Source organism: Rhinolophus hipposideros, assembly GCF_964194185.1.
Source record: "Rhinolophus hipposideros genome assembly, chromosome: 12".
NCBI classification, from domain to species: domain Eukaryota; kingdom Metazoa; phylum Chordata; class Mammalia; order Chiroptera; family Rhinolophidae; genus Rhinolophus; species Rhinolophus hipposideros.
Window position 1 is genome coordinate 56,041,174 of NC_138058.1, and position 14,547 is coordinate 56,055,720.

At 41.3% G+C, this 14,547-nt stretch overlaps 1 protein-coding gene across 1 annotated transcript in view; it reads left to right on the forward strand.

Moving 5' to 3' along the window:
- The first annotated feature begins 1,224 nt into the window (after positions 1-1,224).
- The window catches only part of MEMO1 (mediator of cell motility 1), a 98,612-nt gene continuing 85,289 nt past the window's right edge, over positions 1,225-14,547 (forward strand). The window contains 3 exon segments of the mRNA XM_081068372.1: positions 1,225-1,567; positions 1,570-1,641; positions 2,082-2,159. Coding sequence (XP_080924498.1) covers positions 1,369-1,567; positions 1,570-1,641; positions 2,082-2,159 — 349 coding nt within the window. The 5' untranslated portion in view covers positions 1,225-1,368.

The window sequence follows — 14,547 nt, forward strand, 5'->3', positions numbered from 1 at the left end:
TGTATCCACTGTTCTCTCCCCTCCTTTTTTTTTTTTTTTTTGGCCATGGAAACAGAATCAACAATAATTAACTTCAAGAGCTATCACTGTTATCAACACCATATCAACAGTTTCCTTTTTTGGAATATACAATGAAAAGTTTACCATTTCATCAGTTACCACTAAGTTTCGTACTCCAGGAATGGTACCATGGAATCAGAGCCCCAGCTCTTTTTTCTGTTAATCCCTAAATGACTGCTTGGCCTGTCCTTTTTTTCCCCCTTCTTCTGCATATCTTAATATTTGGGCAGGTCAGTGATGAAGTGAGAGGGTTAAACATTGAGTAAAAAAATATATAGATTCAGTGGAGGTGTTAGCCTGATAACAGTCTAGAAAAAGTGTGAAAGTCGGAATGTTCCAGTGATTGACCAGGCTTTAAGACTGGAATTTCACACAAGATCCTTGGGCCTTAAAGTTGAAAAGGTGTAGGAACAGATTGTTCTTTTTCTTTTTTTTTTTTTTTTTAATGTATGTTGTATGTCACTAGGGAAACTTGAGTATTAGGCAGCCAGTTATGTGCTTTGGACTCTACCAAGGAGCTGTTTACTGTGAAATTCTGGTACAACATTTTATTGTTTTAACCCCAAATCTTTCATTGAAGATATGCAACTTTTACTCTTCCTAGTTTTGGAGTGGTTCACTTCATAACATTTCCTGGGAGGTCCAAGATATCCTACTTTGCTGTGATTCTGACATAATTTTAAAGTAATTTTTTGTGGAACACTGGGATTGTTAAAATAATGGAGGATTGGAAACAATGTTGTATGTATGCCTACTATGTCAGGCTCTACATTTATTAAGTCGATCTTAGGGACACTCCTTGAATATTGTTATCCCCATTTTATAGATGAGAATAACTGAGGCTGGCTATATCACTTTCATCTAGTTAGGGAGTTACGAATGCACCTACATAAATATAACATGAAACGATAAATGTTTAGTGTGAAAGCCAAGATTAGGTAGTAAGGATGGCCCTGTAAAGCAAAACTAGCATTTGCTGGATGGACCACAGGCACATTACGTTGTGCCTGCTTCTACAAATGAAGTTCCCAACGTGGCCAGACTTGCGTCCCTAGAAGTGAAACCTCGGGGGTGCGAATGCTCTAAGGATTCCTGTGTGTGGCGGCTACGAGCACTCCAGGTGGAAAGCCGCATCTGCGTGCCCCCGGTGCGCTTCATTTAAGGAAGTTGGCTGGGGGAGGGGGCTAGCCCTGCGGCTGCGTCCTGCCCCCCTCGCCCTCCCCCTCCCAGCTTCTGCTGCCTCTAAACCCCGGAGAGCGGAGCGAGCACGTTGAGATTCCTCGGAGGGCCTGGCAGCGGCTGCTGGGCATGCTCAGTGGGCAGGACCCGTTAGAGTGGCGAGTAAGGAACCGTTGGCTCTTCCCCCGGTCTGCCTTCACCGGTTCAGGCCCCGGCCCTGGGCTTTTGTGTGCGCGGAGCTGCAGCTGCCACTGCCTCCTCGCGGGGCCGTCCGCCCCCAGATGCCGTCTGGCCTGTCCGGTTTCCGCCGTTAGCCTCGCCGCGCGGCCGGAGGAGGAGCGGGGCGGGGCGGGGCCGCGGGCCGGCGGCCGGGCGGGCAGGAGGGCCCTGCCCCGGCTTGGAGTGGGTGCGGGGAGTCCCGCGGGGGGTGGGGGGAGGGGGCGGGCGCGGAGTCACGGGGTGGGGTCACCGGCGGAGGCGCTGGGAGGCCGGCAGGGCGGGGAGGGGGCCGTGGGGGCGGTTCGGCTGAACCAGCCCCGGCGGGGGAGCGGCGGCGACTCCGGGGGCCGGGCCAGGGCTTTCCGGGCTTCGGCGAGGCCGCCGCGGGCCCCATCTTCCGGCGGTCGCCGGAGTTTGTGGTGATTGTTGCTGCCGCCGCCGCCGCCCCGGCTGCCATCTCGTCCTCCTGGGCCGCCGCCACCTCCTCCTCTTCCTCCTCCTCCTGGGCCGGGCCGATCCCCTCCCCGCTGCCGCCTCCTCCGGGGCCGGGCCCGCGGTGTCTCGTCCCCTCGCCGAGCCGCTCCCGCCGCCGCCGCCTCCTCATTCATCCTCGTGCACCATAGGCGGCACAGGCACCAAGATGTCCAACCGAGTGGTCTGCCGGGAAGCCAGTCACGCCGGGAGCTGGTACACAGCCTCAGGTAGGGCCCCGGGCCGGCCGGCCCGCCCGCCCGCGGCCGCTCCTGGCCCCGCGCCCGGCTCGCGGAGGTCCGCGGCCCTGCCCCGCGCGGCGGCGGGAGGGACGAGGGCGCGGACGGCCGCGGGGCGCGGACCGCGCGGGGAGGGAGCTGCCCGGAGGCCGGCCTCGCCGCCCCCCCCGCCCGGGCGGCATCCCGCCGGCAGCCCCGCGCTGGCCGCCCTCGCGCTCACCCTCGACTTGGGCGGCGGGAGAGTTGCCGCCCGGGCCGCCGGCGCCGGCCCCTGGGACCTGGCTCGGGGAAGGAACGTGCTCCCTGCGCTGCTGGACCCGAGCCTGCGTGTCGCCGCCTCCGGCTGCCGGGATGCGGGCGGCCGAGCGCTGCCACCCCGGGAGGACGGTGTGCCCGGCGACCGAGCCCCGCTCCCCCCCCCCCCCCGCAGCTGGGCGACCCTCCGCCCTCCTGCCCACGGGGGGACGCGCTCCTCCCCTCGCGCGCGGTGCGAGACCCGGGGAGTTCTCGGCGCGTCTCCCGCACGCCGATTCTGCTCGCCGTCGGCTGGGGGGAAGTCCTCCCCTTTCCTCGGGCGGCTGGAAAGCGGCAGCAGGTCCCCCCGCTCCTTAAGGTGCTCAGCTGCCGGTGAAGAGTGAAGGGTAGGGCTTCCCCACGTTGCCAGGCGAGAGACCAGGTCTCCGCGCGTGAGATGGGGAAGAGGAGGGCCTTTTCCGGGGTTTGCAGCTCCGTGTGTTGGGGGTAGGGTGGAAGTGTTTCCAAGCTGAGGCTAGAGGTGGCCTCCCAGCTCTTTTGTCAGTGTTTGCATTGTTACTGTCATTCACGAAGGGGGCAGCTGGAGATGGATCAGCACTTTTGCTGAGCAGCCTCGCCAGCCTCCAGTCGCTCAACACCAAGCAGGTGCTGGGACTACCTAACAAACTAGGTTTTGAGTCAATGTCGTCTTGTGTCGACACTTTAAAAACATTTGCGAGCTCTGTAAGTAAGTGTAGGGACTTTCCCTTTAATAAAGCTCATGATAGAATGACTGTTTTCTGGGATTACTTTCAGGAGTCACATTTCTGGTAAGTTAACAAAAGAAAGTTCCACTGTGATTCCTAATAGTTTTCAGTCACTTGGTATTGGCTTATCAATTACTGGACTTAACTTTAATGTGAACCGGGTCGTGTTTCCTTTTGCAAATAGTTGGGTTGGATGGTGACATGGTTTGTGAGAAAACAAAGATTTGGAAGAAAATTTATTTCTCTGAGGTTGCTAAACTAGCTCATTAAATACATGCACTTTACTGACTCACTGAAGATTTGCTGTTCAGAAGACACAAAAGAATCATGATGATTGGATTTGCAAGCCTAACAGGTAGCTACAGTTTTGTATTAAGCATATGACATTTAATGGTTACAGTGGTTCCCCTTCATGGTCCTAAAGTACTTTATAAACAGGTAATCAATTCTTACAACCTTAGAATGTCAGTTAAGTTTTTCTTATCAACCTAAGGGTATGTGCCTAAGACCGAACTAAGCCAGTGGTAGAACAGGAATTGAGAAATGGGATTCCCTGGTTCCTGGGTTTGTCCTCCAATAGTGCATTATTAATATTAAATTTATCAATGATTATTACTCATTTCCATGTTGTAAATCACTAAGCTTTCTTCAATGTGTTTTGAAGAGTTACAAAAGTAAATATTCACTTTCATGGTCATCTTTGGGTTAAGTTCTTTTGCTTTTGTTTTCTATGCCTTTGTATAAATGTTTTAATTTTTTTTGTAGTTTGCACTGAAATGTGGGCAAATGATTATGGAGGAAGTTTTGTAGAGTCTTGAACATTCTTTGTGTAGTCAAATAAGGTATATTTCACACTTTGGACTTGAAAAGACTTCTTCAGTAATTTCAAGTCGAGGAAGAATCTTTTAACCCAGCTCAAAACATTCTGTGATTATAGCTATTTATCATTAATGAACTAAAATTAACTATTTTCTTATCTTTTAAAAATATATTCTGCTTTCCTAAATTCTGAATGAAATCAATAATGCCATTTTGGTAATGTGAATTGTCGCAGAGAAATCTTATTAAAAAAAAATTTCAGACCATGTGCGGCGTGTGTGTGTGTGTGTGTGTGTGTGTGTGTGTGTCTGTCTGTCTGTGAGAGAGAGAGAGAGAGAGAGAGAGAGAGAGAGAGAGAGACCTTGAACTTGAGTAATAATGGTGAATTGAAAGCAATTTAGTTATAAAAGCTTATTTTGTATTTTAAAAATAAGTAAAAATAGAGATAAGTAAACTTGGACTTGGTTTAGTAATGCCTTTAATATTATCCCAGTGTACCTATATTGATAACATTGACCATTGGAAAAATTCTGGTTATATTATTACTGTTTCCCTAGTAAACTAATCCTAAAATGTGTAATTGGAGAACAGTGTGCTGGTGGATTGTCATTCTGTGGTTCCTGCAGCATTTACATTGTATCCATAGAGTTAAAGTGTTTAGTTACTGATATAAATGAAGGTGAAATCACCATTTGCTTCAACATAGCTAGTTTAGAAAATAATGTATGTGTGTGCATATATGTTACATACACACACCCCTGCCTTAATTTTTGTTTACCCCTTGTTGTATGCTAGATCCATTGATAGAGGTATAAATTATTCCCTGCCCTTAAGGAATTTACAGTTTATTTGAAGTAGTAATAGTTGGAGACAGCACATAAATCTCATAAATTGAGACAGTGCTCTTAGGAGTTCTGAGGATGGTGAAATCACTTCCGTGTAGGATTTGAGTTATGCTTTGAAGGAAGGGTATTTGTGTAGGTTTGGAAAGGAAGAAAGAACATGGAGGAAAACCACAAAGATTCAGAGGCAGGTAAATGTAAGTAGGTCAATTTAATAAGAAGGGAAGATTCACACAGGGCTGGAGCCTGTTTGGAGCTACAGTATAGACGTCTGTGAAAGCTATGCATGGTAGGGATTTGTCTTGTTCAGTAGGCAGTTAGGACCAATGGAGAAGTTTCTGAGTAGGGGACAAATGTGTGAGTAGCATTTTAGGAAAATTAATCTCATAGGAAGGTTAATCCTTACTTCTTTATGGTGTACAGCAGGGATCAGCAAACTATACTCACAAATCCAGCCCACTGCCTTTTTCTTAAAGTTCTCTAGCTAAGAACGGTTTTTAATTTTTAAAGGGTCTAAAAAACACACAAAAACCGAGAAATGAAATAGAGACTGCATGTGGCCTATAAAACCTGACATCCTCACTATTTGGTCCCTTATAGAAAAAAATTTGCCAATGCCAAGTTAGTGACTGTCAAAGTGTGATCTCTAGACCAACAGCATGTGTCTATACTCTTAGTTTCTCCACATTTGTTACAGCTTTTATTTCCTTATTTCAGGCCCCTATCTTCTGTCAGGACAATTACATAACTGCCTCCTAACGTGCCTCCTTTCTGTCAGCCTTTTCCCCCATAAATCCACCTCTACATGGCTCCCTAAATAATTTATCTGACCACATAATTTCTTTACATCAACCTCACTGTCCCATCTTATGGTTGGATAAGGTCTAAGTCTCTTTGTGACTTGGCATCTTCCTATCTCTTTGGCCATTCCCCCCCACCCATCCCAGTTTTTGTCTTTATCCTTAAGCAACGTCTAGCAGCTGTTCGATGTTTCTTCACATAGGCTGCACCGTTTCTTATCACTGTGCTTTTGCGCAAGCTGTTCCCCCTGTTGAAGTGCACTTTGTCAGGATAACTCCTACTTACCTTTTAAAGACTCAGGTGTTCACACCTCCAAGAAGCCAGCCCTGATGCCTTTACTCCCTCAGGCTGTTTTTGATGTTCCTTGTGTTCCCATAATATTCTGTGTTTATCTCTCTATATATTGACTTGTTATTTGTATGTGTGGTCTTACGTAAGATTAAGAACTCCTTTAAGCTAGGGACCATGTCTTCTTCATTTTTTTTGTACTCTAAGTACTCTGCGCAGGTTTTGTACATAGTAGATATTCAATAAATATTTGAATAAATGAATGTTAAAGTGCTTGGCATATAATAGATGTGGACAGAGATATTGATGTTTAAATTCTGAAGAGCAGTGGGAGTGACATAGGACTGTTTCAGTTAAGTGTGAGCATGGTATGGGTGAATAATCTTGTGATAGGAGAGGATTAGAAATCCCAAGCCACCAACTGGGGACCATGTTTAATGTAAGATTTTAAAAGAAGTGTGAGTTACATATGGAAAAATGTATAGCTAAATTTTCACAAAATCAGCACATTTCTGTAACCAGCACCCAGCTCAAGAAACATCTAAGTGCTGCACTTCTCACCCCACTCCCTTGTGATTCTTGTATTCTAATACTGTAGAAAAGTTTTGTCTGTTTTAAGTGGAATCATATACTAATATGTCTTATTTGAGCTTCTTTTGCTCAACGTTACAATTATGAGATTAATCCACGTGGTATTGTAGTTTGTTCATTCTCATGGCTGTATTCTATTTTGTGAATACGTGTACCACAGTTTGTCCATTCTATTATAATGGACATTTAGGTGGTTTATATTTTTGCTGCTGTGAACATTTTGTACTTTTTCCCCCCTAGTGAGCGTATATCCCTTAGAGTAGAATATTAGGTCTTGCTTATAGTTGTATGGTATGTTCATTTTTAGTAGATTCTACTAAAGTTTTTCAAAGTGGTTTTACAAATTTACACTCCCACCAACAGTGTATGAAAATTCCAGTTGTTTCTTATTTTTGTCAATAATTGGTATTGTCAGCCTTTATTTTTAGTTATTCTGGAAGGGTGTGTCGTGTTATTACATTAGTTTTAATTTTATTTTCCTAATGACTAATGAAATTGAACACCTTTTCATATTAGGGACACCATGTTTAATGGCCATTTGGATTTCTGCTTTTGTGAAGTGGTAAGCCTTTTGCCCTTTTTCTATTAGACTGTTTATCTTTTTTCATGTTGATTTGTAGTTCTTTATATATTCTGGATACAGTCTTGTTAAACATATGTACTGCAGGTATCTTCTACTCTGTATCTAGCTCTTTCAGGATCTTGGTGGCCTAGTGGCAAAGTTCTTGATTTTAAAGAAGTCCAGTTTATCAATTGGTTAGTGCTCTTTTGTTTCCATTTATGAGATCTTTACCGACCTCAATGTCATGAAGTAACTTTCCTATGTTTTCTTTTAAAAGCTTTATTTTTTTTACCGTTCATATTTAGATCAGTAATTCATCTGGTTGATAGCTGTATCTGTACAAAGTGGTGGTACATTGCATAATTTTTTGTTGTTGAAGCAAATGTACATGTAGAAAAAGTATACAAATAAAGTGTACACTTTGAAGAATATTGACAAATTTAACATACTCTATTTAACCAGACCCTAGATCAAGAAATAGAAATTTTCAGCCTCCCAGAAGGATCCATTACATTTTGGTATTTTCTGAAAGTGGTATTTTTTATATCTAAGTGTATATTTAATGTGGGAGGGTTCCCCCCCTGGAGAATGGTTATTATATTGATGATACATCTTATCATTGCTGGTGTCATAGAATTGAGGAAATATATCAAACTCTAATGATTTCAAAAAGCATTCTTGACATGTTTATAGATATATTTCTTAATAGCACTTTGACTTTTTAAATTGTTTTCATTCATTTGTTATTTCTAAACATGTTAAATAACATTATATCAGAGTTCTATAGTTGGAATCTCACAATTTTTTTTTTTTTTGTCATATGCCTTGGGTTCTAGAGTGTCAAGATATATCATGATGTGTGAGAAATTGAAAAACTGACTAATAAAAATATTCTCCTTTAAAGAGGAAAGACTATATAATATTTAATTTTGAATTGAACTTTTTATGTTACTAAATATGGTTTTCTGTATGCCGATTTTTCTTTGCATCTCATCATATTATTTTATCTTGGAGAAAGGCAAGAAGGAAAGAACTAATTTTTAATAGGCAAACAATTATTGAATTGTTGAAATTATTGTTTGATTTACGTTTAGCTCTTTCTTGTTCTTTCACAGGCAGTTTCCAAATCAAAATCATCATTTCTATCTCTGTGGTACAGTTTGTATTATCTGCTTTTGGGTTTTTCTCCATTTGAAAGAACAAGATAGCGACAAAAATGTTCATTAAGTGCATTCCATAGGTACATTACATAGATGTGTATATAATCTTTAATCTTCAAAAGGATGCTACAAGGTTTGTATTGTATCCATTTATGGATGTGGAAATAGTGACTCAGAGCAGTTGAGTAACTTGTTTAAGATACAGTAAGTGAGTGGAAGAGCCAGTCTGACGCCAAAATTAAAGTCAAGTGTGAAGGGGCAGGGAGGTATGGTGAGATATTCTGCTCCAAACACTGCATTTTTCCATTTCAGGTTTTTCTCTAACTACAGTATGGACATTTAACTCACATTTATTTATAGTTTATAAAGCATTTTCTCATACATTTCTGATTTTCACAATAACATGATTAGGTGTAGGATAGGTAAGGCAGGCAAGTCTTGAATCCACCCCCACCTTGGTATTTTACTGGCTTGGAAGAGGCTCAGTTGCCTGAGTCATACTCCTGGTAAATGGTGGAGCCAGGATTTGAACCTAGGCCTTGTAGCTGAGGCCTTCTGTTCTTTCTGTTTATAGTAATGCCAGAGTAGGTACGAAGTTGAGCTATTTGGAATCAGTAAGCAATGTATAATCATAAGGTAAATATCTTAGATTATAAAATAATAAAAGCATGACTAAAGTACTTATGAATGTTGAATATTATTCATGTACTATAAATGCTGACAAAGGAATTGGTATATTTTAATTAGGTTAGTCCCAGAATTTGAATTGGGCCCAGCAAAACTTGGCACTTCTGGAGAGGTTTTATTTAACATTCAATGATTCAATATTGAACAAACTGAATTCTATGTGAAAGGTACTGCTCTAGGGACTAGGTGTGTAGCAGGAGGTGAAACAGACAAAAATCCCTAGAGTTTATATTCTAGTTGGAGGAGACAGACAATAAATAAAATAAAAAGTAAAATATGTAGTGTGTTTGATGGAGGAAAGTGATGTATAGAAAATCATAAAGCAAATAAAGCAGAGCTGGTGCATAAGGAATGTTAAAGGATGAGAGAAGTTTGCAGTTTTAAATAGTACGTAAAGGGAAGACTTCACTGAGATGACATTTGAGTGAAGACTTGAAGTAGGTGGAAGAACAGGCTTGCCTTCTAGATAATTTTAGTGGCTAGATAATTTTAAGCCCGAAGACACATGAAGTTCAAAAGTCCTGAGGTTAGAGCAAGCTTGGAATATTTGAGAAACAGCAAGTAGCCCATTGCCGCTGGAATGAAGTGACCCAGGGCAAAGTAGTCCGATGTGAGGTTAAGAGATAAATACTTGTACAGAGGCACAAAGATGTGGTTAGATGAGATTAGGCCTTGAAGACCATTGAAAGGACTTTTATTTGAGAGAGATAGCCATTGGGAGGGTTTGAGCAGTTGATGATATGATCTAATTTAGATTTACGAGAATCACTTGACTGCTATGTTGAGAGTAGACTACAGTTGGGGAATGGTGAAGGCAGTGGCAAGGGCAGAACCAGGGAGACCAGTTCAAAGGAAAGCAGTAATCCAAGTGAGAGATGATGATGGCTTGCATAATAGCAGTGGTGATGGGTCAGAAGTGGTTGGTTACCAGATAGATATACATCGAAGGTAGAGCTGAAAGGATTTGCTGACATACTTGAAGTTGAGTGTGAGAGAAAGAGTGGAGTTATGGATGTCTCTTAAGGTTTATCCCTGAGCAAGTGCAATAGTCAAGTTGATACCGTTTCCCTGAAAATAAGATCTAGCTGGGATAATCAGCTCTAATGCATCTTTTGGAGCAAAAATTAATATAAGACCTGGTATTTATGATATATGATATGATATGATGTGACCTGGTGTTACAGTAAAATAAGACCAGGTATTAATTTTTGCTCCAAAAGATGCATTAGAGTTGATTGTCCAGCTAGGTCTTATTTTTGGGGAAACATGGTATTATCTGAAGGAAAACTTAAGGGAAATACATTTGGAGGCGGAATATTAGGAGCTCAGTTCTGATTTTTGTTAAGTTTGGGATGTTTACTATATAGTTAAGTGTGTACATGAGTCCGGAGTTTAGAGGAAAGGTCTAGCCTAGACAGGTAAAATTGGGAATTACCATTATATAGATAATATTCAAAGCCAAGTGTCTTGCTAAAATCACATACGAATGAGAGTAGCTAGAAAAAAGAGGTTCAATGACTGAGCTTTAGAACATTTTTAACTTGAAGAGGTTGGGGATGTGAGGGTAATCATGTAAGGAAGACAGATTAAGCATTCATGAGGAGGATACTGAGATGTCTTGTGATCCAGCTAAAGAAAATACTTTAAGGCATCTCAATACAATTTTTTTTAGATTTGCTTGGGCATTTTTTTCTTTGGCAAACACATTTAAGGCTGGTCTAAGTCATTCTGGTCTTAGCCATCTGTCATAAGGTTCATAACTAGTTGCCTACCTGGTTTCCATTCTGTTCTTTACATGGCAGCCTGGAAATCCTTTAAAAATGTAAATAAGATAATATTCTTTTCTCAAAACCGTCCCATTATACTTAGAATCGCATTCAAAATCCTTACCAAGGTGTAAAAGGTCTGACATGCTGTGACCTGTTTAACTTTCTGATTTCATCTCTGTCCACTTACTCTTTGCCTTACGCGGTTCCAACCACTCTAGCTCCCTTGCTGTTCTCCAAATATGTCAAGCTTATTCCTGCCTTAGGACTTTTGTAAGTACTTCATAAGATTGACTAATCCTAGCTGGGTAGTCAAGGAAAGGCTATTTTTATTGATTCCCTTGTTTTGTTAGTTACAATTAGAAGAGAAATAGTAAGAAGTGTTGAAAATGGATGGCATAGCTTTTCCTGAGTGTTCTGGGAAGTAGTAGTCCTTGGAGAAGCCTTTGCAAAAAGGGTTTATGGTCAAATAAGTTTAGGAAATGTTGCATCTGTTTTTCTCCCTTGGGGCCAGACAACTAACAATACACTGTTTTATGGCTCATTACATGGTCTGTGTTGGTGAGTGTTCACTGTTCATTTGAAAATAATGTATGTTTTTTTGTAGTTGTAAGGTGGAATGCTTGCTAAATGTTAATTAGGTTAAGTTAGGTTATTGTATTTAAAGCTTCTAAATTCCTATTAATTTTCTGCTTATTATTTCTGGCAATTCCTGAGAGCAGTGTTGAAATTTCCAACTGTAATTCTGGAATTGTCTTTTCTTCTGTTTTTTTTCCACCCCTTCTTCCACCTCCTCCCCCCCCACTCCGGTTCAAGCCGTTGTTTCTCAGTCTAGCTGTGTAGGACACAGCTCTCTGGCCCATGCTGGTATTATGAGCCTTGCGCCACGGCTGAGGCAGTCGGCCACTGGTTGGCCAGTCACAGCAGCTCTCGCGGCTGCTGGCTGTTCACGCTGGCCACCGGCCGCTCTTGGCAGCACGCAGTAGCCCACGGAAGCCCACATTCAGAGAGAGCCATTGTTCACAATCTTAGTTGTAGAAGGCGTATCTCACTGGCCCATGTGGGAATCGAACTGGTGACCTCGGTGTTAAGAGAATGGCGCTCCCACCACCTGAGCCACCAGGCTGGCCCCTTTTAGTTTTGTTAATTTGTTGGCTTCATGTATTTTAAATCTTAACTGATTTCCACGTTTGGGATTACGTTTTCTTGATGAATCGACTCTTTATTATTGTGTATGTAACTATATATTTCTGGTAATACTTCTTGTTCTGAACTGTAACTTATTTTAATATTAATAAAGCCAATCCAGCTTTCTCATGGTTAGTATTTATATGGTATATGCTTTTTCATCTGCGTCAAGGGTCATTAGACCACCTTCAGATTTGATGATTTCTTAGAAGGACTCACAGAACTCAGAAAATCTGTTATACTTACGGATGTGGTTTATTACACAGAAAGGATACAGATTAAAATTAGAAAAAGGTGCATGTAGTGGCGTCCTGGAGAAGCCAGGTGCAAGCGTCCAGCTGTCCTCTCTCAGTGCAGTTGTTTGGACAGTGCCAGTCTCCCATCAGTGATGTGTGACAAGTGTGAAAAATTGCCAACCAGGGAAGCTCACCTAGGCCATGGTTTCCACGGTTTTTATTGGGGGTCAGTCATGTAGGCAGGGAACACGCTTATGGCTGACCTGAGCTACTCAGTCACTAGCCCTCTCTCTCCTGCAGAGGTTATACAACATGACTCGGGAGACAACAATGTGGTATCAGTTGAACAAAAACAGTTCATCATAAATCATATGTCAGCATAAACTATCTGGCAAGGCTCCAGATATACACACACTTTTTTTGTGTAGTAAAATATACATAAGGTTTACTATTTTACCAATTTCTAAGTGTACACTTCTGTGGCATTAAGTAACAGTCATATTATTTGCAGTTGTCACCAAACTCCATCTCCAGAATGTTTTCATCTTCCCCAACTGAAAGTCTGTACCCATTAAACATTAACTCTGGGTTGACTCTTCCCCCAGCCCCTGGCAACCACGGTTCTTCTTTCTTTATGCATTTGCCTGTTCTAGTTGCCTTTTTTAAGTGGGCTTATACAATATTTGGCTTTTTATGTTTAGCTTATTTCACTTAGCATGTTTTCAAGCAAGATACATTTTGTAGCATGTATCAGAATTTCATTCCTTTTTAAGGCTGAATAATATCCATTGTACGTAAATACCACAGTTTATTCATTTATCTGTTGATGGACATTTGGGTGAGTTATACCTTTTGTGAAGAGTGCTGTTGTGAATGTTGGTGCACAAGTATCTCTGTGAGTCCCTGCTTTCAGTTCTTTTGGGGATCTACCTAGGAGTGGAATTGCTGGGTCACATGGTAATTATATGTTTAACTTTTTGAGGAACCACCAAACTAATTTCCATAGTAGCTACACCATTTTTCACTCCTACCAGTAATGCATGAGGGTTCTACTTTCTTTACATCTTTGTCAACACCGACTTATTTTGATAATAGCCCTTCTAATGAGTGTAAAGTTGCATCATTATGGTTTTGATTTGCATTTCAATAATGACTAATGATGTTGAACAATCATGTCATGTGCTTATTGGCCACTTGTGTATCATCTCTGGAGAAATGTCTGCTCAGGTCCTTTGTCCATTTTTGAATTGGGTTGTTTGTGTTTTTGTTATGGAGTTGTAAGAGTTCTTTATATGTTCTGAAAATTAATCCCTTATCAGATACATGATTTGCAAGTATCCCATCCTGTAGATTGTCTTTTTACTTTCTTGGTAAATATCCTTGCATGCCCAAAAGTTTTTAATTTTGATGAAATTCAATTTCATTTGTTTTTTTTTCCTTTTGTTACTCATGCTTTGGTACTATATCTAAGAAACTATTGGCAAAACCAGGACCATGAAGATCTGCCTCTGTATTGTCTTCTGAGTTTTATAGTTTTAGCTTTTACACTTAGTTTGTTGATCCATTTTGAGTTAAGTTTTGTTTATGGAGTGGTTTGGGGTCCAACTTCATTCTTTTGCATGTAGCTATCCAGTTGTCTCAGCACCATTTTGTTGAAGAGACTGTTTTTTTCCCATTGAATGTTAAAATCAATTGCACATAAATGTTTGGGTTTATTTCTGGACTCTCAGTTCTATTCCATTGGCTTATGTGTCTGTTTATCCTGTGCCAGTACCACGTAGTTTTGATTACTATAATTTTTTTTTACCCCGTTTTTGAAAGGTAGTTTGGGAGGCATTGAATTCAGTAGGTATGCTGACATTACTTTTTTTCTTCTTTTTTTTTTCTTCAGCCCTATAAAGGTTCTATTGTATTTTGGCTTGCATAGTTTCTGAGAATTCTGTGATTTTTAAAATATTTGTTCCTCTGAATACAGTGTGTCATTTTTCCTCTGGTTGCTTTAAGATTTTTGTTTGTATGTTTTGCTTATTACCATTTCCCTGCTATTTTATTATCATGTGCCTTTGAATAATTTTCTTTGAGTTTATCCTGTTTGGGATTCACCAAGTTTCTTGGTTTTGAGGGTTATACTTTGCAGCAAATTTGGAAAAATGTTCTTTATTATTCCCTCAAGTATTTTTTTCATCCTTTTTTTCCCCCTAGACTCCAATTAAAAGTATGTTAGACAGCTTAATATTGTCCCACAATTCACTGAGATTTTTTTTTTCCCTTTTTATTCTCTGCTTCCTTTTGGATAATTTCTTTTGCTTTGTCTTCATGTTCACTGATTTTTTCTTGTGCAGTATCTAATTTTGCTTTTAATTCCACCAGTGACGTCTTTTAAGTATGAGTTAATATGCCAACTGCTGTTTTCACCTGATTTTTAAAAATTAATTATT